Raw genomic sequence first — 26,454 nt, 5'->3', positions numbered from 1 at the left:
CAACAGAAAAGCAGCTCATATTTTAAAAAACTTGAATTTTCCAGGATTTAATTTCTTTTCAGGAAAAAAAAATCCTGGCAGAAAAATGTTACTATTATGCCACAACTGCCGGTAAAAAAAAATGCAAAACGAGACAAAAAGCATATTTAGATTAAAAATCAGAATAATTTTTTCATTTGACTTCAAATTAAAGGAAAACCAGCCAATTAATGATATTCTAAATCCACAGCTTCTTCTGTATATTGTAACTTTAACAGGGCAACTGAAGATCAGCATTTGCAAAGCAGAGAAAGAACAAAGCCTGATTTTTGTTTCTCAAGCAGTGGAAGCTTCCTGTGTTACAATCATACATTAGAAGCTTACTCCAGCTCCAGATGAACATTTCCAACAGAACATTTTGTACATTGCACTATTTTCACAGCCCAGCAGTGAAATCTAAAAATGGAAGAATTAAGTTGAGAAAATTAAATTACACCCATTAGCAATTGGCTTTTTAAGCTTATTACAGAGGTAGCAGGTTGAACCACCAATTTTCTAAATTTTCAACTTTGTGAAACTCTACACATTAATAAATTGACAATCAAAATTTTCCTTAAACTCTGTTCATTTAATTAATAAGTTCTGCAAATACATGTGAAAGAAAACTAACAGAACTGCTTTATCTATTCTTCTTCTTTTGCTGCTTTGCTTACAAAAGCCTGAAAGAATTCTAATGGAATCAAATCTGTGCTGATAAAACTGCGAGCAATCACTTGTGGGAAGAAAGCAAGGGAAGAAGAAAGTAAAGTATTTATCTGTACTTTGCAAAAGGATTTTTCTGAAAAAGTGGCAGGCAAAATAAATTAACTTTTAAGATAAAATTACAAAAGGGATGATAATTGATGATTTTATATTCCAGTGTATTAATAGGGTGTATTAATAATATTAGATATGGAGATGCAAGTTACTTAACTTTGGATTACACTGGATTTAAAGTGAGCACAAGATAAGCCCAAGCCTGCAGAATTGCATTATGAAATATATGAAATATGACTTTTGGACATCTTTCTGAATAGAAATTCAAAGCTTACTCCTTGTTAAACAGATATCCCTGTACATCTGGGCAAACAAACATCTATTTTTCTCAGCAGCAAGACTTGCAGCAGCACTCAGGCTCCCAGCTGACAAAGCATTCCCTTTCCCACCCCAAGACTTGGCTTTTATTTAGAATATGAATCCTCCTGTTGAATTGGCCAATTTACAGATGCTGCAGGAGATGGAGTATCCAGGCAACACGGCTGAGGCTGCTGGGGCTGCTGGAGCAGGAAGCAAAGGAAATGGCTCCGTTGTACAGCTGAAAAGACTGAATTATCCTCAAAATTTTATTTCCATAAGAGTAATCAGAAAATAAAAATGAACTAAAGAGATATCCTTCTGTAATTTTCCTGGCCTTACAATGGCAAGCTACCACATTTGCAAAAGGTAGGAGTATAAAAAAATATTTCAAATTTTGTCAGAAAATGGAACAGCTTTTCATTTAAACCCACTAACAACAGCCACACTTCTCAATTTTAGCATTTTGTTCCTTTATTTAAAATCTGTTAATTTGCCTTTTAATGATTTTATTTGTGTACAATAGAATAAATTTTATCTGTAACAAAACTGAGGATGCTTCTTTTCCCTCAAATAATTAATTCAGTTGATCCTTTTGTTATTTACAACCTACGCACTGGGATAATAGTTCCCAGATAGAATACTCTGGTTTTCAAGCACTAGCATTAAAATGGACCAACATTTAAATCCTTAATCAACACTTAAATATCATATTTGCAAAGCTCTTAAAAGGCTTTAATATCACCTTTTATTGCTACACTGTAACCAGTGTACATGGGAAGAAATATTGCACAACTCTTTGAACTATATTATGCATTTCTGCTAGGAACAGAGCTGGCATCCTTCAATAAAATTTCTTTTTTTCTTGAGGAGTTAATACAAAAATGCATGGCAAAAGCTGAGAGGAGCAAGCTTCTCACAAGGTGTTGCAGAGCCCTCAGTGCATCACTCTGTGAGTAAACATGACCCCACCAGGCTTCAGACGCACAAACATGACTTTTCTGTAATCATACAACACAAGATTCTGCCTGCAAACTATCCCAAGAGTGAGTTCCTTTCTCTTTACTTAAAATGCAAAAAAATAATTTTAGAACTTCAAGCAAAAATAACATGTCTTTTCTGTGAAGTTCAAGTAGGCAAAAGAAGTGTGAGATCAAAGGGCTACTACAGTGTGTGCTTTTCACAAAACAAATGAATGGGGAAAGCCACTACACCCAACAATAGATCAGTGTAGTACACAGAAGAGATCCTAAGGCAGCAGAAGTACAGTTGGGGATTATTTATTCATAAAGGTCTCACAGCTTGTACACTTTTATACCAACTCCTCAGCGCTCCCCTGTCAGAGGGAGTGAGAGGATCTGTGAGGTCCCTTCCAGCCCAAACCATTCCATGGCTCTGGAATCCCAACTCCTCCACTGCTGTCTGACTCTTTAAAGCCAGCAGAGGCCTCAGGAGACTTTTCTTCCCCTGACTCTGGTCTGGATCCTACTCTGACCTCACTCCAAGTCAGATCCTCACTCCCTTCACCTCACAGGATGATACTTGTCTCATCTCCCAGCTCCCAGCTTGTTTCTGTGGCAGCTTCAAAACAAGTGCATATTGAACCTAAAATTTCAGTATTTGTTACTAAGCTTCTTATGATTACCATCAACACCTCTCAAAATGTCTTCAAGTATATGCTAATTAACCCAGCTTACTATCAAATTACAGCAGTCTTCTGAAATCATTTTAGCATCTTCCAAAAAGCGTTTCTTCTCTCTCACATACAAACTCAGCGAAGAAACACTGCATATTTTTTACTTCTGACACTATAAATGTGAGCTACATAAGGAAAAAAATGTGTGGGATTAATTTCTTTCCCCCATAAGCAAATACTACAATGAACAGATTTTCATAATATCATTCAAGTAGTTTTCTTGAGGAAAAAAAAAGGCATTATTTGGTTCCCTTTGGAAATTTGCATCCAGAACAATAAAAATTAGAACAATAATATTAATTGAAGTTTTAGATGGAAGAAATCTCCAAAGCATTTAATCCATTTGCTTATATTCATCCCACACTTATATGTCACAATCCATAATTCACAAAACCCAAGCGTGACCTCAAGGCTATTTTGCATATCCATTAGAAGTCCAGGGGGCTGTGGCATAATCTGCTTAATTAATGAATTCCATCAGCCAAATGCTAAGTCAAATAAAGAGCAGCCTGCATATGAGCAGCTTGCTTATCTGATATTGTAAGTCCAGAAAGCTTAAACAAGCCAGACTTTCCATCAGACATCTCAGCTCAACTGTACAGCAGCAAGAAAGCCTCAGCTCAAAGGCAGTGATTACAGACCCTGTCACACTCCCCATATAAACACATTTACAATCAAGCTCCAAATTTACATCACAAAGGAATATAAGCTGACAGGCAAACACAGCAAATAACTTCCTGATGCTGAAGTAATGAATGTTCCACTCAAAACAAAGGCTTCATTCCAGCTTTATTCAGTGAGGTCAGCTTTAACACATCTGGACAGAATGGTGCAGAGCCAACTCCTTTCATCTTTCTGCTGCCCTAAATTAGGAGAGGAGATGCTCTTTTATATAAATTTTGTTCTTGAGGAGACAAGGTCTTGGAGTGGCTGTGAGGGGTAGGGGATGTGTCATTTACACAGTGATGCTCTAATGCTCACAAATCAGTGAGAGCCACGGGTGTTCCCCTCTGGCCTCCCCAGAGCCTGGCTGTGCCCTCTCCACTGCTCCACTTGGTCATTCTGTGTCAAAGCCACACTGATCCTTCTCTGACTCCAGGGCCTTCATGTTGTACTCCTTGCCTGAAACTGAATTGGAAACAGCTATAAAAGCTTTTCTGGCAAATACAAAACTGAGGTCTCATGTGGCACACTAATATTGAGAAACACAGCTACTCATCTAACACTGTCACTTGCTGTTAACATCTTTTCAATAAAGCTTTCTCACATACATTCTAACATGACAGATATTAAGAAAGATCAGAAGATCAGAGCCTTTAGGAATCTGGATCATATTTCTCTACTTAGTATTTCATGCTGAAAATAATCTCACCCCTTACAGGCAGGTCATCAAAAATGTTATCATAGCTATTAGCAAACAATTCATTTTCCATCTTCTTAGAAAAATTAATTTTTTATTAAAACAACTCCCACTCCACTCTATGGTTGAGATAACTGAAGTTTGGTCTCCTCTCTGCAGTCTCAGGAATGCACATCTCATTTCAGGAAGCTACTCAGTTTGCAGTAGGCACTGTGAGCTTCTGGGGTTAGGGACCTCTCAAGAACATCCAACTTCTCCTGAAGGATGTTGGACTAGACCCCTGGATGACACCTCTTGACAAAACAGGCATTTTGGTGGAAGCTGAAGTGTGAACACAGAACAGCAGCAGCCAATGTCTGCCCTCTTGGGCTGCCAGTGCACACTGCTGGCTCCTGCCCAGTTTTTCATCCACCCCCAGCTCCTCTGCAGGGTTCTTCCAGAGACCCCTCCCAGTCTGTACCCATGTCTGGGATTGCCCTGAGCCAGGTGAACCTCTTGAACTTCTTGACTCTGTTGAGTTTCTCATGGATCCGCTTCTCAAGCTGGACACAAATTTCTTGTCACTGCAAACTGGCTGAGTGTGCACTCAATTCCACTGCCCACGTTGGTAACGAAGGGATTGAAGGGCACAGGTCCCAGAGCCCTGAGGGACACCACTCACCCACCAAGGGCCTCCATGGACACAGAGATACTGAGCACCTCAGCATCCATTCAGTCACTGAGCAGTCCACCCTTCCAACCCACATCTCTCCAGCTGGAGTTCAGGATGCCATGAGGGACCACCCTGAAAGCCTTGCAGGACTCCAGGCAGATGACACTGGTCACTCTTCCCTTGACCACTGTCCCAGTCACCCCATCACACAAGGCCACCAGACTTACTCAGGCACATTTGCCCTGAGTAAAGCTGTGCTGGCTGTCCTGGATCATTGCTTTGTCTTGCACTTGCCTAAAAATTCCTTCCATGAAGATCTGCTCTGTGATCTCCCAGGCATCTCCCAAGGTGAAATGTACTTTCAGTGTGGCATTAACACCTCCAGCACAACAGAGTAAAGCCATTTGGGAGTCAAGAAATCATGTTCTTGCTTTTCTGGTGTGGAATTAAAGACAGAGGAGATTCCATGCCATTCTCAAAAGGTATTTATGGTCCATCTACACTGCTTTGTGTACTTACTGTGCCTCTTTTCCTGAGTAATGGATGCAGGGACACAACACACAGCCCTCAGCCACTGAAATCTCCACAACTGACACTGCTGAGGGGACAGCAGCATGAAGGGGTAGATTTGCCCAGAGGTTTTGCTAACATATCTTGGTATTTTTCTTTTAATTTTAAGTATTGAGTAGGTTCACTGGTAAGTCCTCTGCTGAAAAATCACCATCATCATCCTACTTAAAAGTACTTACATGTAATCAAACAAGCCATGGCAAAGGTTGGGAAATTACATCATCACTGGGCTTTTCTACTGCTGTACACTATAATTCACCTATATCAGTGAGTAGAATCTAAACAAAAAAGGAAGGTTCTCCCACAAAAAGCAATTCAGATCAGATCTGCAGCTCAAAGTGATTCAGGTGTGAAAACAGTTTTCAGCAACCTACAAAGACATAATGTTAGACAAAAGCAGTATACTGAAACAGAAAGGAAAATTATGTTTTAGTGGCAGTTAGACACAAATAACTAACTTGTGACAGATCTAAACAGAGAGAGGTAACTACAGGAAAGGGGGAGTTGTCAAGCAGCAAACAGCAGCACTTTCTGTTAACTTGTATTTTAATAGTTAAATGTACAACTCTCATTTTTTCCTGAATTCTGACACAAATCATTAAGGGAAAGTTCTGAGAGTCTGTATTTCTGAAGAGTAAAAGAAAAAAAATACAAATATGGATAAATAAATACAAATATCTTATGGTAGTGCTGAACTGCCTGAGAGCTTTTTGTATTCAGATGCAGAGAAGCGTGAAGGGAAGTGATCATCTCAAACAATGCACTTACATTTTGAAAATGTAGAAACTTATCTAAAAGGAATAGCAACTTAAATATCCAACTAAATAGCTTTTGCTTTTTAAAGAAATATGAAGAACTTACTCTGGTCAGAACTGGTAACATGCAATAGCTTCTGTTTCAAAGAAAAAACTGTGTACCACTGATCCAAGGGTTGGTTTTTTAAACCATGGCAATACACAATGGTCAGAAGTCACAATGTACTTCAGGCTGCACATATTGTTTCCTGAAGAGGAAAAAAATTATTCTCAAGCAAAAAAAGAGCTTAGTAAAGACAAGCTCCAAGAATTTTACCTGCTGGGCACCAACATGCAGTCGATGTCAGGTCTCTTTGTCTTGGGAATGGCATACAGAGGGTACCTATCACCGTGTCGAATCAGCACTTGAACTGACACCAGCTTAAAATAATGAGGGGCATGACCTGCAGTGAAGAAAGGGAAAACAAGAAAAAGAAAACTACCTCTATCCACTTTCTTTAATATAAAAATGTAGATATAATGAGCTTGATAGCTTTGGTATTGCAATGAAAGAAAACATCCCTAGGAAATTACAATTTACCAACCTAAGAAATATTTTACTTCAGATTGCAAGACAAGTTATACAAGACTGAGGCTCCTAGCATATCTCCACAGTACATCTGAAGTCCACCAACCACACAAAACACTACTCAAGCACAGAACTCGGTCAACACAATAAGGTTATTCCACCTTCATAATGCCTCTCTTCAGGTCCCCATCATAATGATGGATTTTGCAGCATGTCTAATCTGGATCTTTCTGACATACTGGTTTGTGATTTATTTGATAACCATTAGTAGGATATGCTAATGAAGGGCTTCATTCAAACTTGCTGCAGCTGCTGTGGAGTAAAGAATGCAAATATGCCTTCTAGCTGACCATGTCTAATGGCTTGTAATTCCAAAATTAATTACTTCTGTGGGGTTTTTCTTCCTGAATTCCAAGTCAACTGTTTGAAATGCAGCTGATGTGTAACAAGAATTACAATTCCAATATTAAATATCTGTACCCCTCCAAATCCTTTCAGTTTTAGACCTAGAGCTGACTAGTGGCTGGACAGAACAATTTCCAAAAATCAAGATGGAAGAGGAAGGGGAAGGGGAAGGGGAGCAGCAGGTTTTGGATGACTTAATGTAACTCAGTGACCAGCTGGCATTTGCTCCACCTTCTCCAAGCAGCAATGAACTGACAGTGCACAGAGCTCTCATTTCCAATACCAGCACAAAGGAGCAAGCAGCTGAGCTGAGGTGTGCCCTGCCCAGCCCAGCTCACCTTCCATGCTGCGCTCGGCGATGCTGGGAACGTTGCAGTACACCTGAGCTTCATACACGGGGTCTATGGCAGGGGGCTCCGTCAGCAGATCAGGCATTATTCTCTTCCTGCTCTTGGGATTCAACCCATCCTCCCTCACAGGGTTTACTGGGATTAAATGCACTGAAAGATACAAAACATACACCATACATCTTCAAGAGACTTTAGGGACATAGAGGATTATGACTTTTTTATCACTGTTTTTAAGTAATTATGCACAAAGATTATGGTTTCATGAAAGGATGTCTCTCAACAGTATGCAACAAGTTCACTATGATTTTTTTTTTTCCCTGATTTCCATAGCCCAGAAAAGCTCTTTGTCTAAGTCAATGCTTGGCTAAAACTTCAGGAGCAGACCCAGTGGTAGAACAACTCTGGGTTTTGCACTCTCCTTGACGCTGCTTTTGCTCTCAGTCTCTCAGCATGAATCACAGAAAAAGTGCCACAATAGGTCTGGCTGTCTTTCATCATTCTTATTTAAAAACTGACATTGAAGGACATCAGCAAAAGACACAGCACAGTTATGATGAGGGCAGTACAAACCACTGGGAAAACAAAGTAGTCAAGATTGAAGGACTGGATTATTCATCATTTTCCTCACTAATCCCTGTCCTTACATTGCCACCTTGTCAACCTTAAACGGTCTGGCTTATTTTAAAAAAATAAAATAAATTTTAAAAAACCATAGAAAATATATTTCTTGGAATGAAACTGAGTCTATCCAAACAAACATGAAACACAAAGAAATGCAGTAAACACATACAGAGGAGAAGCTAACAGAAATACCACCACTAAGTCTTCTGACATGTAGATGAAAGTTGAAGCATATCTAAATGTAAGGCCAGAGTTGTAATGACCCTGCCTTAATGTAAGAGCATCAGTGAGTCTTAATTAATGAGTCTTCCCAGAGTACACTTGCAATAACAAATGCCTCTATTCTATTCAATTCTATTCCATTCCATTCCATTCCATTCTCTGGAATTTTAATCAGAAGCTTTAGAGGTAGAAAAGAGGAGGAAAAATGTTCATATTTACAGCCCCTTAGTCTTTTACCTTGAGAGGAAAAAAAAAAAAAAGAAAAAAAAGATGAGACAACAAATTTCAAAGCAAAACTTTACTAATTTTTCTGTGTCAGTTCCTCAGTTCCATCTTGACTCCCAGTTCCAATTTCAGACGTGAATGTGTTCCACAATAAATAGTTGTACAGACCAGGAAAACCAATGAAGACAGCAAACCAAAGCAAAACACACACGGATTTTTATGAACACATAGCCAGTAATAAACACAGGCTCTTCACTCTTACACTACAATACATTACACTTCAAATATTTTATGTGGTCACTCTTTGTCTGCCAAACCAAAACCCAAGCATTTTCCATAGTCTTGCTAGAGCTGAGCTGTTGACAAGGCCAATACCTGCCAAGTGCAGTGGCTTGAAACTTTTCATTAAACTGTTCAGATTTTGCTTTCAGCTGTGTTGGTGAGAATATTAAACTGTAATTTTCACTTTGGACACTTTAATTGTGGAGCTCAGCTGCCATTTCTGCCTTTATCTACCAGATTCAATTTTTAACTCCTTACTTAGACTCACATGGTTGTGAGACATTGCGAACCCCTGCCTAAGACACCGGCAGTAACACAGAGCCTTGGCAATACCTGCCAGAGGTTGGGAACTCTGGGCTTTGCAGTACATTTGCACTTGGGGTATAAATCTCAAACCCAAGAATGTCATACAACAGTGACTGGACTCTGCAAATAAACAGCACTACAGGCAGCAGCTGTCCACAGCACAAATTACAGGAACATTCTATTGGCCAAGGTTCCAAGCCAGAAAAGGTTACAGCAACAACTCCCAGCTTTCTGCAGCAGTTCTCTCTAGAGCAACCCACAAACAACACAGCTACTGCTCCCTCATGTCACACACTCAGAGCTGGCCGAAGCACCTCAAGTCAGCTTAGACACAGGAGTGCTGCAGCACACAGGCGAAACCATAATCCAACAGCAAAAACTCCAAGTTAACTCTGATCCTAAATTTAAAAGCAAAATAAAGAGCCTAATTTTTTCATCTAAAGCAGTTTTAACCACAAAAACCCTGAACATATCCCATTTTCGTACTGAGACTATTAGGGACTATTAAGGAAGCCAACAGAAGCATACAACAGTTTTAAAACCAAGTGCCTATGATTCCTGAGGCCAAACACCTTGTCTGCAGAAAGCAAGTCTCAGAAAGAATAAGTCTCTGATTTATTTTAATCAAACTGATTGAATAAATACCATAACACTGCCAGACAAATTCAAGAATAAGGAAAAGCACTAAATATTAAAGTGAAGCATCTACTGTCTTTAAAATATTAAAAATAAAACTGAAGATTACGAATAACACTGAACACTAAGAATAACATTGAACACTAAGAATAACATTGAACACTAAGAATAACACCTGCAGGACTGCCAGAATACATGTTTTCCACTTAAAAAGCAACTGAAAGAACATTTTCAAAGGTGACTCGAGTCAGTACAGCAGCTATGGGTACGACTCAAGAACATTTTGTGGACTGGAAATGGACTCAGAGATAGAAATATCAATAGTTCATGTCATAGTTGGTAAAACTTGTCCTCATTGTACAGTGAATATGCTTGGCTTATACAAGGGAGAAGCAAAGATCTATGATAAGCAGTATTTGCTTTTAACACACTGGAAATAACATATATTGGATGAAAATAGTGGCAATCAGTCAAATTACCTACTTAAACACATGGATCATCTATTTAATGTAGCTAAATAGAAAAAGGAATTACATGAACTGAGCACCAGTCTCTGCAGTCTCCTAAAAATCTCCACCGGGTGCCTATACAAGAAAATAACAAGGATTTCAGAGTTGGGGGAATGGGGATAGGAGGGATGAGGAGGACAACAGGGAAGAATGACAACACAGGACCAAGGAGAGATGAATCCCAGCTGGAGCTGCCTTCCCATAGCTGAGCACAGTCACCCCGAAGATCCCACCCAGCCGCACTGGTGCTCCTCAGCCCTTGTCAAAGCTCCTCAGAAGCTGGAACTTTGCTGCAGCTTCAGAGCTTTGGGATGAGAATCCCAACTAACACATCCTCCCTTTGTATTTCTGGCTACTGAAACAACAGAGTACATTGAATATTAATATTCAATTTTATTCTTAGTTGCTTCTCAATTATTTCCTCATCTCCTACCATTCCCTGGACATTGTTAGTGCCTCTTGTATTTATGATGTTCTCTCCTTTCTCCCTCCCTTCTCATTTCAAGTACTCGGCCTTCATGCTCCCTTGCTGTGCTCATTTATCCCACTTCTCCAGTCCTGCTTCCCACTCTCATCCTCTCCCTTTGCACAGAAGGCTCCATTTGCTCCTTCATTTTTGTACTCCCTGTCCCACACAGAGCAGTTCTCTAAAGCTGTTTGAAGAAGAGCTGACAGTCTCTCTGTATCCAAGTATTTCCCTGCTGAAATCCTCCCCTGCAGTGGCAATGCCACCTCTGTCTCCCCCATGGGTTTTCTGGTCCATTTGTAAGAGACAAAAGTAGAAACAGTATTGAACTGATACAGCTCAGAGAGGAAAAGGAAAAAAAAATAAAAGTAAACTTTAAAAAGCCCCTCGCATGAAGCTGAAATTTGTTCTTTTTTTCCATACGCAGTTCTGCTCTTCCAGCTGTAAATCATTACAAGGTCAGAACACTGCTACACAGTTTTCACATTGTTTTTTACAGCTCAGCAATATTTTATGTGAATTTCTCTATTAGTTCACAGTAACATGCACTTGCCCAAAACAGAAGTCTGCCAGTGTGCACACAGTCACACTTAAATCTATGACTAAGGGAGGTTTTGAGCAGGATTTTTCCACTGCTGCGCCTTTCAAAGCTCATGTTTCACTACGACAGGAATACAACAATGTAAACCAGAAATGTAACACCTGATTTTGATGTGCATTTAGCCCAACCAGAGCAGTTAATAAAATAGATCTGAAGCATATTTCATCATCTAACTGGAACCCTTGCTAACATTGAAACTATAAAGAATATGGACTTGTTATTATAGAAGTAGCTTGACAACAGAGAGGGAAAGAGAAAACATTTTTATTTACCAATATGCATAAACTTATTTTTGTAACTAAAGAAGCTACATAAAAACTACTTTGAGACAATAATTTTGAAAAAGTTATAGTGAGGAGAAAAAGTAGTAAGTTACAGAAACAATAAAAGTAAAGAGCTCAGTGCAACTCTTCCCAGGGTCCCATCAGGCTAAAACTGCTTGAAACACAAAGTAAAACTGAATTCATGGGCTGCTATCAGGCAGAAGCAAGACCTGATGGAACAGTCAAACAGCAGCTGCTGCCTTGTAAGACAGAGAGGCTCTGGTCACACAAGATTACACCTAAACACTGCTGAAAAATAACTCCTTCAAGAATTCTTGCAGCTCCAAACTCAGATTTTTTTTTTTTTAACTCAACACAATTAAAAAGAAATAAAATCCAAATTCTGATACTAAGTTTAATTAGAGAAAAAACCTCCAGGAACCTTTATTTTAAATCACACCACAGAACCTGAAGAGCACATTCTAAAATGAACTCAACAGCTTGACTAAGAAATGTGTTTAAGAACAAACCCAGTGGCATCTCAAACACTGTCAGTATGATTTTATTTCCAGTGTACAGTAATTAGGACCAATTTAAAGAGCAAAAACGAATTGTATGACTTCCATACTCCCTTCCCCCCACCAAGTTCCTGAATGCCCAAATATATAAACCCCCAAATATCAGACAAGTAGCTTCCAAACAAGAGGGACTCAGAAGTGCTTTCAGTGGAATGATAACAATTCCTACACAGCAACTAATCCCCTCTGGAAAAATGGCAACTTTACCAAATCAGCTATTGTGCTCAGAAGCCCAAGCAGGAGCTAGATACCCATTAGGGCTACAAAACTGACATGAATTTGACAGAATTCAGTGCAGCAGAAAACCAAATACACAAAATGCAATTCGGGTAGAAAGAACACCAAATTCAACACTAAATCACTTCATTATCAATTTCTCTCCCTCCTACCATCCTACTTTCAGCTTGAGAGACAAAAGGTAACAACACTGTTTACCAAGAAGAAACATTTATCCATGAAAAAGAATCAAGAATATTTACCTAAAATCAGAAAGACAGGCAATAAAACCAGTTTCCATTGCTGTTTTCCCTTGTAGCTCCAAACAGCCTGAGAAGCAGCAGCACAAGTAGCCATGTTAGTCTCAATTTTCTGACTTAACAGAGCTGAAGTTTTCATCTTTTATAACACAGAAGGTCCTTTCAGGCCCATGCAAACATACTATTTAAAACAGTCAAACAGCAATGCAGCCACACAGCAGAGATGAAGAACAGCAAGCCCACTGTAAGGAACCTTCTGCTGACGGGTAAAGAAAAGCAAACGCACACGTTGGAGAGCACAAAAAGTTATTTATCCACTTCCACCTTTCCCCCCACCCCTTTCTGCTTCACCAGGGCACTAACAAGGCTGCCTAGCACAGAGCAGAACACTCAGGCTTCTCAAGGTCTGGTGGTGAATGTGGACTCCACAGATTCATAGACTCATTAAGGCTGAAAAAGCTTCTGAGATCACTGAATCCAATTGTTAACCCAGCACTGCTGTCTTCACCACTAAAACCTGGCCCCAAATGCCACATCCACACACTTTCCCTCGTATCAGTCTGCAGTTCCCCGGCACAACTTCAGGCAATTTCCTCTTGTCCTGTTGCTTGATGGGACTGGGAGAAGAGACTGATTGGCACCTGGTTATAAACTCCTTTCAGGAGGCTGTAGACAGAGAGAAGGTCCCTCTGAGCCTCCTTTTGTCCAAGTTAAACACCCCAGCTCCCAGCTCTTCCTCTAGCGGCTCTCTCCCTGAAAAAATGGAAGATAGAACAGGAGTATTGTACAGAAGAACAACCCAAAAGAGGCAGGAATTCTTGAAAATAACAGAGGTAGGGGGGAAAAGGTGAAGAAACAATCTGAAAAAAATGTGAAAAACAATCTGGAAAAAGCAGCTAAGGCACACATGGGCTGAAGAGCACATCCTGCAACACTGAAGGTACACAGCCAGTGGAGAAATGAAGCAACCTGAGCACAGAGCTCTGACATCCTGTGACCTTGGGTATTACCCTGCAAGTCCCAGTGTGATCCCTGCAAACCCCCAGGTGTGGTCCCAGAAAACCCCACCCTCACTCCCCAGGATCAGTTTTAGAGCTCTGCCTTGGACTGCAAATGCACATTTGGGTATTAATGAAGTTCAAACATGCCTGTGTGACACACAACCCACCTTCCTCATTTTCTGCTTTTGCATTGCTAAATAAAGGCTCTGAGTGGCTCAGAGGTAAGATCTGTATTAACAGCAAGGGCCTTCATCCATAATGCATAAGGGCACAATCACTAATGTGCTGCATGTGAATGGTGAGTAATCACACAAACAAAAAGAGGCTTATTAACCTCACACTGGTCAAACTATCAAGTATTATTCAAAAAAATAACCATAAAGGTCTTTTGAAAGGCTTTCTAAGCCTGTGAACACAAGTTTCTAACTTTAGATTTAGTATTTATATAAAATATAAATGGAGCTGCTAAACTTTTACAGTCCTAAATTTTCACTGGCTTTTAGTTTATTAGAATGTGTAGCTTAATTAACAAAAAATCCCAGTAATTTTTAATTTGAATCAAACCTCTTGCCCTACAGAACTTGAAGAGGAATTTATTTTTAATGTTAGATCTATGCACATTGAACCTACAAAGTGACAATCCTCAGTGTCTTCAGTCTCAATCCCTTAACTACTTTTTTCACCATACCTCTGCTTCCCCAAGCATTTGCCCTTCCATTTTCTCCACTCTTGCTGGGTGTCCTGCCTGTTGAGCAGCAGGGGGAAAGGGGTCCCTCAAGCACAGAGGTGCTCATGGGCAGCCACAGCCCCCTCTGCACTACAGAGCAGGCTCTGAGCTTCAAGGCTTTCTTCCCACAGTGCTGCTAAATTCTCTGAGCACAATCACAAAGGAAATTTTAAAAGAGGGAACGGAGCTATGGGGGAGGTGGGTAACAGGGAGAAAAAACAGTGGGGAATGGAGGAGGGCACACACTTAAATTTAACCTGGAATAGCAACAATGCAATGCTCTGCTTTAACAAACCTGAGAAGACAAAGAAAGCTCCTTGGAGTGCAATTTCTCCCCAATATTTCAACCTCACAGCTGTGTGCATTCCAAGGTGACACAGGTACAACCCTGAGTGCAGCTGTGGCAGGGCAGCAGAGGGGAGCCCTTCCCTCCTTACACACCTGAAATGTTACCTGCCCAAACTCTGACAATGGGTGACCCAACACAGATCCATCAGCCTCAGCAGGGAACAGGGCAGGAACTCCCAAACTCACAGGATTGACTAAGCAGCCAAATGGGAGCAAGCAGAGACTCAGATCCCCCCTGAGTTTCCAACAGTTTGCAAACACTCAGCACCAGCGGTGAGTTATGGGCTGACATGTGCCCAGACACGTACACCTATTTAACCCACTCAATTTTGGGACTGCTGCTGCTGTTTTTCCCTCTGTAAAAGAAATCATAGTAATTGAGAGACTTTTCAAGCAGTCTTACAGCACAGTTCTATTGCCAGCAGCCTACATGTCACACTCTAGGACAAATTTTAAAAAAAGAGTATTTAGTGTAGCAAGCAAGTAGCAGATATCATTGAATAAATATTCTTTTCATGGCAGTGTTTTTAATCAAAAGTGCTGAAAAATGCTTGCCACAGCAGCCTTGAACACCTGCACTTGATACTGCAGAGGCACACTTCTGCCATGGCCTTGAGCACAGCATATTTTGACACCAGAAATTAAAATCCACTGGAACAGTTCTATTGATCCTATCAAAATGGGCATCTCCCTTCCTACAGCAAAAAAACCAATTACTTTGGAAGACCATGAGGAATGCTGCAGCAGACTTGTGAAACAGAGCATCATATTTCAAATTCTTACAGAGAAATTTTAACCCGTCATGAGAAATTGATTAAATTCTCACAGTTGGGTGGATGAGGAGGGTGTATGTCCATTTCAGTGCACTCATCTTTGTTGGGTAAATTTCTGCATACTTGAGTCAATATCAGAAAAACTGTTTTTAAAATTCTGTTAAGTGCTATGTTTATATTTCCTCTTGTAGTTCCTCAAACATCTTCAGTTTCATTGTGGTAACATAGAAGTAAGTCCCATTTCCTCCCCCAATTACTTCTTGTGATTTAATCAAGAAAAGAGGTGGATTTCCCTTTTCTTTTAGCCTTGCAGACCCAGTGACCACAGAGCCTGAAGCATCAGGTCCCTTCCTGCCCTTCTCCTGGAGAATTCAGCTTCAGCCACTCTCCATCCAAAACCTGCTGGAGATGGGAGCAGGGCAGCCAACACGAGGAACCACTGTCCTCCAACTGCAAAAATACCCAGGGGAAATTTGAAATAAAAACACTGTTACTCTGTTCAAAGTGCAGGAAATGTAAGTTTTCTGAAGCATCCTGTATATCCTAGGTTCACTGACAGAAAATGGGAACTCGGGGAATTAAGGAGGCTGCAGATGGAGCTCAGTTAACCCAGTGGAAGTCAGATCTGATGAAGGGGGAAGGAGTGTGAGCTCTAGAGTATTTAGATCTTTAATGTTTTGAAGAGAATAACAGACATTAGGACATAAGGAAAAAAAATTTCAAGACTTAACACTGCTCTCCTGCCACACACAAACAAAATGGAAGCCTACACACACACCCCAGCATGAGTTTTCTCACCACAGTCCCTGCTTTCTCTCCAAAATAACAATACAATTGCAGCTACAACTTGCAAGTGCATCTTAATTTTTCTAATCAATCCTGGTGTTATTTTCTTACATGAAATACAACCAAAAGCTTATTCTTCGGTCCAATGCCACCTGAGTCTTCAGCCTTCTTAGTTTTCAGATCCCTAAAGTTTTCCACTGGAGATGCAAATGTTCCTATGGACAGCTGAGAGCTACTATAAATAGGCTGCTCTCCTCAGCTGCTTTTCACAGAGCTGGACAGAAATAGCCAACCCTCCTACCCCTTCCCAGAGTGGGGCAAAGCCTACTTGCCTGCCTATTTTCAGCCTCACAAGCTGTGAACTTTCCTTAAGTTTTTCCTCATTTCGGGGCATTTGCCCAAAGCAGCCCTTGCCCATGGAGCCACAGCTCGCAGGGACTGACCCAGGGCCTTATTCCACATCAGAGTCAGGGCAAAAAAACAGATTTCAGTACTTGTGTGTTCATGTTCAAAGGTAAAATAGAACAACTACACACAACCACCATGCCTGGTAGCTTTTTAGTTTTAAACACCAGTACTGCAGGGAACTGGTTTCTTATTTCCAGCTGCATTAGCTGCATGGCTAGCAGATTTTTTTACAAGGTCACAATCCAACTTAAATGAGGAAAATAAATATGTTAAGAAAATCCTTTTTGCACCAAACACAACATGGCAGGCCTTGTACTCTTGTGTTTGAGACCTAATTTAAGCAGATACATTAAATTACACAATGTGTGCTTGCATTTATTAAGTCCAGATGTGACTTTGAAAAGAGCTTTATCGTTTCAGGGGCTTCCCCCCGCCCCCCATTGTTTTTCACTGGACAATTCAGAAGGGCATATGGCACTGCTTAAACAGCTTCCAGGATTTTCAGCCTGACAGCAATAACACAGCAATGCTAACTGCAAATCTGAGCCTTTTCAAGCTCTAGAGATGACAATCCTTTTCCACTTCTCCTCCCAAAGTGAAAAATTACTTGCTCTATTTTATCATATTTTCCTACTACGCTGAAACTCTACATGCAATGTTCACCACCAAATAGATTTACATTTTCATCAATTTAATATACTAATCTCTTTAAAATAAATACACATGCATGCTGAAGCTTTTCTTCCCTAGCATGTCACTAATTATCCCATTGCTTGGCTCTGCACTGGGTCTGGGGGGAGTGGGGGAGGCTCCTGTGAGACACCCAGACAAGCAGATGGATTTGCTGCTCTATAAACACATTGCTCAAGTCACATCTTGCTCCTTCTCCATGTTGTTCAGTGACAAGATGCAAAAGGAGCCCAGCAGTGCTTGCAGTGACACAGTTATGTCAGTCCTGGGCCACCACAGCCCCACTGGGACTCCCAATGAGAGGGGCAATAAACCACCAGGCTCTGGTGACGTCCCTCCTATTGCTGAGAGCTGCCACATCTCATCATGCTGCGGGAAGACTTCATCTGTGCCAAATCAGTGTCCTGAGGCCACCAAACAAGGCTTAAATACACAAAGACTAAACAGGGGGGAACTGTGGCCTGAGCACGGTTTTTATAAATACAGAAGATCCAGCCACTGCTGCTTATCCAACAGGATTCATGAGTACTGCAGAAAGATTTTAAAGCACTGTCCTGCTTCTGTCTACAGAACTGAGCACCAGCTAAATGAACTAATCCAACTGAATTGTCCTGGAACAGATTTTCCAAACAGCTTTTATCAGTTGTGTTCAGAAACAGTTGGCAAATCTTCCCATTTCCATAGTATTATCCCAAAATAAAGATCAACTGCTCTACACTGATGTACACAACACTGAGGGCCTCTGCCATCCTTTTCCAGGGGGTGGGGACCTTTGCCTTTAGTTTGGGGTTTGATTGGTTTTTTCTTTCCTTTTGTCCTGTATGAGTCCCACAAATACTGGAGTGGGAAGCTGCGCAGCAGCAATTGCAACAGGACTGAAAAAAGGATGCTTGGCAGATTTCACACATGAACTGAACACCAACACAGCAGCCAAGAAGATTCAGCACAGCAGAAGAACACACAGCAAAAAGTATTTTCTCAGGAACACGGGCTACAAATCCTTCAGGCTTCAGTGATTCTCTCATCTACAGCAGCTGGGTACGATACAAAAATACACCCCATAAAGCAGAGTTCAAGATAGCTCAAGAGTTGCTGCTGTTCTGTTAGCCAGCAATCTGCTGCTGACATGAGCTCTCCACAGCTGAAGCCCTGTGAAAGCTCCCTGCACACAGGACAGCATGCACTTCTCCTTTCCATCATCCTAGGTGCCTCTTTTCCTTAGGGCTCTCCCCAAACTCAGAATGGGGAAACTCAGTCTCCTCAGACTCACCCCAAAATGTCTTTTGACATTCAAGTCAAGTGTCATTAGGATGTGTACTGGAACATCCAGAATCCCAAAATACACAGGGAAAACAAAGAAATAAAGAGACTTAAAATCACACCTTAGCTCTGCCCACCACATCTTGACAAATATTGCTCCCCTGGTGTTAAAACACCAAGGCAGCAGCTTCTGAGCTGCAACAAACTACACCAGCTCACTGGTAAGGGCCTCTCCTGAGCTGTCCCTGCCCTCTCTGCAGCATCCCTGCCTCACACCTGGCTGGAGGCAGAGCTCAAAGCTCTAGCAGCCCAAGGCACAGGGCACCAAGTGCCTCATATGTTAATGGCATCAGACAGACACAACCCACAGACATCTGGCACTTCTCTACAGCACTGTCCTTCCAAGATAAAAAGCCTTACAAATTCAAATCAATATTTTCACTACTGCATTAAATTAGCACTTCTCTGTTTCGCATCTATTCCCAACTGCTTTCTGTCCACAAAGTGACCTGCTCAGGGAAGTGATCTCAACACCATATGCCACTGCTTACCCAAGCCAAGCCAGCTCTCTTGTTTGTCCTTGTCAACACCAGGCCAAGGTACAGAAAGCTGCCATGGATTTGCCAGCAGCAAACCTCAAAACATATTTAATACAGTAGAACCTGGCGGATTTCTGTGCTGGGGAAACCTTCCTTGACAATGAATCTCAGGAATTCAGAACAGTGCTCTCTGGATCAGAGAATTATTGGTATCTTTGGGACTCCTGCCATAAAACAGCTCAGGGGAAGACAGTGAATCTTATTTTTTGTCTTCATTCAGCATTAATGTGCACAGTTGGTAAACCCAAAATTACACCACATATGTTTCCAGCACTTTTAATCCAGCCATCTCACAGAAGTAATGAAGAGAGATCACTTCCATTTTACAAGACTTCATATTTCACTGCAGCAAGTCCACAAAAGCCCCAGTCTTTTAAATACAAACTACTTAGACCCTGCCTCATTTAAAAGAAACCATAATGAAATTTAGTATGTACAAGCACTGCTTTTCTCTCATAGAGTGAGCTTTGAAAGGCCAGAAGGGAACTAATTTTGAGAACACAGATTAGTCTTGTTAGAAAAAACAAAAGGCAATAAAAAACTGCCTCTAGGCATTAAAATCTTCAAAATCAGTGCAGTTTGAGACACTTTATTAATCACAGAAACTCCACATGCCCAATAACACACAATAATTTTTTCAAAAATCTTTACAGTCAAGTGACAAGACACTTTGGATTAAGTCAGTCTCTGTATCATTTCAGCAATGATATTCCTGCAAAAGCACAGATAAAAGAACAAAATTGCCTGAAAGACAACTCACAAGAGAAAAATTAAAAGGACTAAGGAGAAACATGAACAACTGTATGAAGCATATTAAGCACCTCTCTTTCAGATACACACAGTGGAACCAGCACATCCATAAACCCCAATGGTTTTCATTTGCAGCAGCACAGTGGGGATTAAGGCAAGAACAAAGGACAGCTCAGAGAAACAAACCTATCATCAAACATGAAGTTTAAGTAGCCCTCCATGCTTTTCAGAAGACTGCACATGGCCTAGAAAGAGGGAAAGCACAACTGCGTTATACCCAGTGACATTAGGGTCCTGCTCCTGTCCTGTTGAAACCCTGCCCACTGAACAAGGAGAGAAGGGAAATTTGGGTCAGAACATTCTCTGATGAAGATGCAGAACCCAAATCTCAAACAAAGGACAGCAAATTATTAAAGTATGATGAACTCACTTGCAATTAATGGATAACATTGTCCTAAAAGCTTTGGTAAAAGTAAAGTAAGAGAGATAAAGCTAAGAAAATGTGAATTATTGTGAATTCTCAGAATGCAAACCCCACAAAGAGGGGTCATGCTCCTGGGAGAACTGAGGCTTGACACTGTGCAGATTTCACCTGTGTGAGCTAACCCTGACTCACCATTTATACAGAATAAAACAGCTGCACATTAGGAACAATATTCTCTTTCTGCTATTTCTACAAACAAAATAGGGTGAATATCCAAATTTAAAACAATGTTTCAGTTGTTAAAACATAGTTTAGCCCAGTATACAATTAACATATGGAAAAATCCTAGGAATAATTTTGTTTGACTTAAGACAAACATGCCATTCCAAACATGCCTGCAGTGACCTGTAAGGCAGCCAGACTCTGCTTTCAAGAGCTGTGAAAAAGGAAAGGCAGAGAACTGGTTTAATGACAAAACAGAATTTGCTAATATATAAATAAATCAATCACCTGACCTACCACTACAGAATCAACTGTACAGCAGCCTTCAAACATGTGCCTTAACACTTCATAATAATTCTGCTAAAATGCAGTCCAACTAACCACCATGGGTGAAGTCAGAATATGTAGTTAAATAAGAATTATGAAGTTCTGTAGCCTGACAAGTCACTTCTGTTGGTCAAGTCCTGTCTCAAGTGATTTAAACTGACCTATATTTAAAGCAACTACTTTGAAATGATTGCTCTATTTTTGTAGGAGAAAGTAAGACTGCCTCACAGTATCATTCTCAAGCATTCATCATGTCTCCTTTCCCTTCAGGGGTTCATTTTGGGGACTGATGCATTATAGCATCACTTTTGAAAAATCACAAAACAGTTATTTAAAACTCCAGTTACAAACATAAAAAGGATCTTTAACAAAAATCTCTGTATTTACAGTTAGCTCTCTTTATTTGTTGCTAAAATACTCAGAGCTTTGGATTTATTATTTGTGGGTCGTTTTTCCCTTTAATCTTAAATTCAGATTAAATTAGCACTTCTGAAGAGCAAAACCCAGAGAGACTTCTCATGAGTGGAAAATTTGCCATGCTTATGAGCTCGAAGGCAAAATTCATGAAGGGAGATATCTGTTCTCCTTTTAATTTCATATGCTGGTAACACATGACAAAAACAAGTTCTCTACATGAAGAATTCTAAAGATGTGGGGTTTTAAATATAGTTACTTGTATACAACAGCAAAATGCAATCCCCACCTGAGCAGCCACTGCCCCAGGGCTCTGGCTCCCAGCAGGGGCTGCAGGAAGCCTTGGTGAGATCGCCGGCTAAACCCCAAACACCTCAGTGCTGCACATGATGCCCACACTGTCCTCATATCAAGTAAGAGCTGCTGGCAAAACCCAAGCCAATGAAATAAAACTCTTCTGCTTTTCTGTGTGGAAAATCCCAATTCCTGCTTCCTGTGACTCATCTTTAAAACCAAAACCTCCAGTGTGAAACCAAATGACAGAAAGTAGAGGTAAATTATTACTGGAACAGCAAAATGTCACTTCCAGACATGCTGATACACCAACACCCAAGCATGACCCATCGAGGCAGAGAAAGTATTTTTTTAAAACCCCCAAAAACCCATAAAACAGCTCTCCACACTTTACATGGGAACCAGCACCCTGCTGGGGCAGTGGCCAACATCCTAAAAAGCAGTGGGAGTCACCAAAATCCTTTTTATCAAAAGGCAAGCCTAAGCCACTGATCAAAGTATCCAAGAATGTAGAAAAACAAACTCTAAACCAGAAGAGAAACTCCATGGGCAAGAGCTGCCTGAGAGCCAGAGCCCTCAGAAGGTCAGTCTGGAATGGATGTCAGTCACACAGTTATAAAAAACAATCCTGTAAAAAGGGATGCTTTCCCACTATCATTTTAGTTCTCTTCTCTTGACTGTTACTTTTTTCCTTAGGCCTTCAGTAAATAAGAAAAAAAAATAAAAACAAAAGTATTTACTTCATGGAAAAATTAATTTACATGCCTTTGATTACAGAGTAAAAAAACCATTGTCAAGCAAAATTTACAGAATGTACACATGGCATTCTAACAAACAGCTTTTAATTTGCCTTTCCATTTGGTTCAGCCAAGGTTTATTCAAGGAGTCCCACCTTGAGGCTTCTGCTGCCAGTCACAGATGTTTCTAATGAATGCAATGAAAGGCCAGTGTTTGCCCAGTAATTGGCTTCTCAGGTACCAATCTTTGGAGCAAAAAGAAAGCTGCTCTTCAGATCTCCTTGTAAACTCCTGTTCCTGACTGACCTAAGGGCTCCCCAATGCAATTAACATTGACAGGGTCCTAAATTCTGTCTCACCTCCTCAGTTGGAGGCTGCAGGCCCACAGCTGGATTCTGACACATCCTTTGCATGCAGGTGCACTGCCATCCTCTGTCCCTGAGCTGCAAGAGCTGCCCCCAGCCACTGCATTTCCCTTCCCCTTGCACTGCTCCAGGCAGTCACACAGCTCAGAGCAGGAACAAAGACCTCAGCCACTGCAACCTCTTCTTCTGGCAAAAAAAGAATGAAGTATCCCTACATATATTCTGCGTTTGTACAGAAGGAAACTGCCCAGTTTTAGTCAACAGCATTATAGATAATATTTACAGAGACAAAATACACAGTATAGAACATGCTCATCTTTCCATTCTGCAGTTTTTCTGACAAAGTGAAACGCTGAAAAGTCCAGATAAAAACAACATAATTACATTTTAGAACAGCCTTAACTGACAAGTCTATCAAAACCAGCTCTCCTTTTGTCTTTAATGCTGAAGTTTTAAATTGTTTTACAACCATGCACATTTACATAAACAAGGAGGAGAAAAATAAAAACACATGTGGACTAATAAACACTATAAGAAAAATACTTCTCCACTCTTTTCTGTAGATCTGGCCTCAAACATAAAACAGGAGGGAAACAATGACAATTCCTAATAAAACTTTAATCTGCCAGTCATATTTGGTTTGGAAGTCAACCAGTTTCCCAATCCAATGGGCTTCCCAAACAAAAATGTTCCATTGATATAATTATCCATTAGAGACAGAGTATTTTTCTAGCCAGCACTGGAACATTTCTTTCATGTTAACTTTTAACACTGTCATTTTCATACACTATTTAAAAATTCTAACATTTACAAAATCCAGTTTAATGGCATTTGCCATTAAAGAGATGTTCCCTCTACTGCTGATTGTTCCAGGTTTAACTCTGTACAATGCATTAATAGCAAAACTGAATTTGAGGGCACATCTGGCCCAAGCCTTTTGTTTTGAAGTCCAGCCTACACAATTATATTAAAGATGTCTAGAACTGTTAAGGCTTGTACCTTTTCAGCAAGTATAAACTCTTTGTTAAAAGCCTTCTATGTGCCTACTACAAATGGTAACAAAATCTGACAAAACTATGAACAGGTATTAAAATCTCCTAGTAAATTTTCAGATGTGTCTCAAATGCATTTCTCCCATCATTCACCAGGAATGTTCAGGGAAAAAAAATGTGGCATTATTTATCTCAATAGATACACAGATCTTGAAAACAGTAGGACTTCCTGAAGCCAGTTCCCCTGCCCTTCTGCTCCTTGTGAAATTGCCAGGAAAGCAGCGAGCCCCATGGGCAGCCAAAGCTCAACACAGCCCCTGGGCCTTTTGCTCCTCTTCAAGGACATCAACAGCAGAACCAAGTGCCCCAGTGCCCAAAATGCACAGGACAGAGGATCCTGGCAGGAAGGAGAGTGTCTCACAGGACCCACAGCACCACATCACCTTGAAGAATGACTGTTAGAGTTTAAAAGGAGTCTCCAGCTGTGCAGCAATCTGCTTACACCTCTCCTTCTAGCCAGGATGAGGAGATGAAGGAGATGCAACTGGCATTTGATGCAGGCAGCCAAGCCAGCACACACATGTGACAAACACAAAGCAGCTGCTCCAAGAGCTCTCTGCCCCACTCTGGGACAGTGCTGAGGGCAGCTCCTGACCCAGGTCCTGGCCAGCTGCCCCATGTCCATCCTCTGAGGCTGCTGGTGGGAGAGAACACCTCCAGCTCTCAGAGCTGCTGAGAGAGCCTTTGGGGAAAGCTTTCTCCATTGTCTACCCTGTGAGTTGAGCTGTTAGTATCCACAGAAAGCACCAGCCTTGTGGTGAAAACAGCACAGGAAAGCAGAATACAGAACTCAAACCACAAGAGAAGAGAAAGGGACCAAGAACAAGCAAACATCACAACAGGGGACAGAGTTTTTTATCAATCCTGGATTCACCCCCAGCTACCAACACTGAAGATTCTGAGGTCCTACCCTGGGGTTGTTTTCCCCAGGACTTTTCTCCTTGTGTCTGAACTCGAGATGTGACAACCATTAGCTCTGAAACAAGTGCCTCGGGAGTTTGTCTTACAAGCAAGGACAGACTGACTGGGACTGCTCACATGACCAGCCACCACCTCCACCTCATGGTGGCTGCAGAAACCACTGCTCACAAAGCAGTCCCAGGTCCTTCCCAGCACAGCACATTAAAGTCAACCAGCATCCTTTTCTGTTTGACTGGGTGGCAAACTGCTGCAAGCAATTCCTGAACCCTCATAGCTGAAGCAGGAGCCAGACTGTGACCTTGTCAGCCAGCCTAGTGTGGGTTGTTTGTAATATTGAGTCAGAACCTACAGAAAAACAGCTGAGCTTGCCCTTTACTACTCCCTTTGCTTCAGTCAGCTAAAATTCACAAGTCTGGCTTCAAATGCCACAGTTCCACATGTGGATAAGAGGGATAAAATATCAAGCACTTACAAGAGTTATGCTCTGCTCTAAAGAAGTTTGAAAATAGAAGATATGTACCACTTGCATAAGTATACATTTAGTGTTACTGTTTTGCTTTTACAAACAAATTTATCACAGAAAAGAACAGACATTTTCAACATTTCATGCTTAGAAAAGCAGTAGCATATTTTAAAATTACCAGCCCTCCTCCACAAAGCTGTGCACTGCTTGCTAACAGAGATTCACAAGCTCACAACAGCATAAAACATTCATTTCCACTCCAAATGCTTCAGGAGGTACCTCCCTTCTAACAAAACAAAATAAATCAGTGGCTTGGGCATTTTCCTGAGTCTAAATGTATAAACACTCATTCTCATTCCATGAACATAAGCCATATCATCAATCATTTAGGCTGGAAAAGACCTCTAAGATGAACACCAACCACTGACCCAGCACCACCAAACCATGACCCCAAGTGCCACATCTACATGTCTTTGAGATGCCTCCAGGGATGGTAGTTCCACCACTGGCCCGAGCAGTCTGTTCAATGCCAAACCACCCTTTTGGTGAAGACTTTTTTCCTAATACTCAATATAAACCTCCCCTGGCACAACTTGAGACTATTTCCTCTTGTCCTGGGAGAAGAAACTGATCCCCACCTTGTACAACCTCCTTTTGGGTAACTGTAGAGAGTGATAAAACCCCCTGAGCCCCCTTTTCTCCAGGCTAAACACTCCCAGCTCCCTCAGCCACTGCTCATCAGACTTGTGCTCCAGACCCTGTACCAGCTCCACTGTGGAAATGCTCCAGATCTCAGTGTCTGCCTTGTCATGAGGGGCCTGCAGCAGAATGCTCTGCCTAAGTGGGGTAAAACAGCTCCAATTTTACCCTCTTTGCAAAGAAGTTGTAAGTGCTGGATGGAGAACGAGGGATTCATGCTAATTTTGGTGCTGAAGAAAGCTGAGACCAGCCAGACCCACCAATCCCAAAGTTCAATAGTTATTCTGAGGATGTGAAAAATCAGTGTTTCCTGACAGAAACAGGCACTGATGAGGCTGTGACAAAGTTCCTGATAAAACAACAAGTGCTAGCACTGTAACTCACCTGAAGCTGCAGGGTGCCCAGCTGGCACAGCTCACCTGGAAGCACAAGGGGATCCAAGAGGGTTTTGGTTTTGCTGTGGAGATGGGCTTTGCTCCAAGTTTGGACTAATTGCTCTACATCCTGAAGCAAGCAGAAGTTAAAGTATCAGGCTACCTGGATGTCTTGGCTCCCAGCAGA

At 41.2% G+C, this 26,454-nt stretch overlaps 1 protein-coding gene across 3 annotated transcripts in view; it reads right to left on the bottom strand.

Moving 5' to 3' along the window:
- Nucleotides 1-26,454, bottom strand: part of PXYLP1 (2-phosphoxylose phosphatase 1) — a 47,657-nt gene that overhangs the window by 5,189 nt on the left and 16,014 nt on the right. For 2 of the 3 annotated variants that reach the window (XM_054282662.1, XM_054282663.1), the window contains exons 3-4: nucleotides 7,437-7,598; nucleotides 6,442-6,568 (exon numbers count right to left, since the gene is read on the bottom strand). In XM_054282662.1, coding sequence (XP_054138637.1) covers nucleotides 6,442-6,568; nucleotides 7,437-7,598 — 289 coding nt within the window. Of the gene's footprint in view, nucleotides 1-6,441; nucleotides 6,569-7,436; nucleotides 7,599-12,636; nucleotides 12,731-26,454 lie in introns of those variants that run through there. The other variant, XM_054282661.1, reaches the window with a different exon arrangement.

This window comes from Melozone crissalis, unplaced genomic scaffold (genome assembly GCF_028551555.1).
Source record: "Melozone crissalis strain CALT ecotype California unplaced genomic scaffold, PUWL_Pcris_2 ptg000034l_1, whole genome shotgun sequence".
NCBI classification, from domain to species: Eukaryota; Metazoa; Chordata; class Aves; order Passeriformes; family Passerellidae; genus Melozone; species Melozone crissalis.
This window is presented reverse-complemented; position numbering and strand designations above follow the sequence as displayed.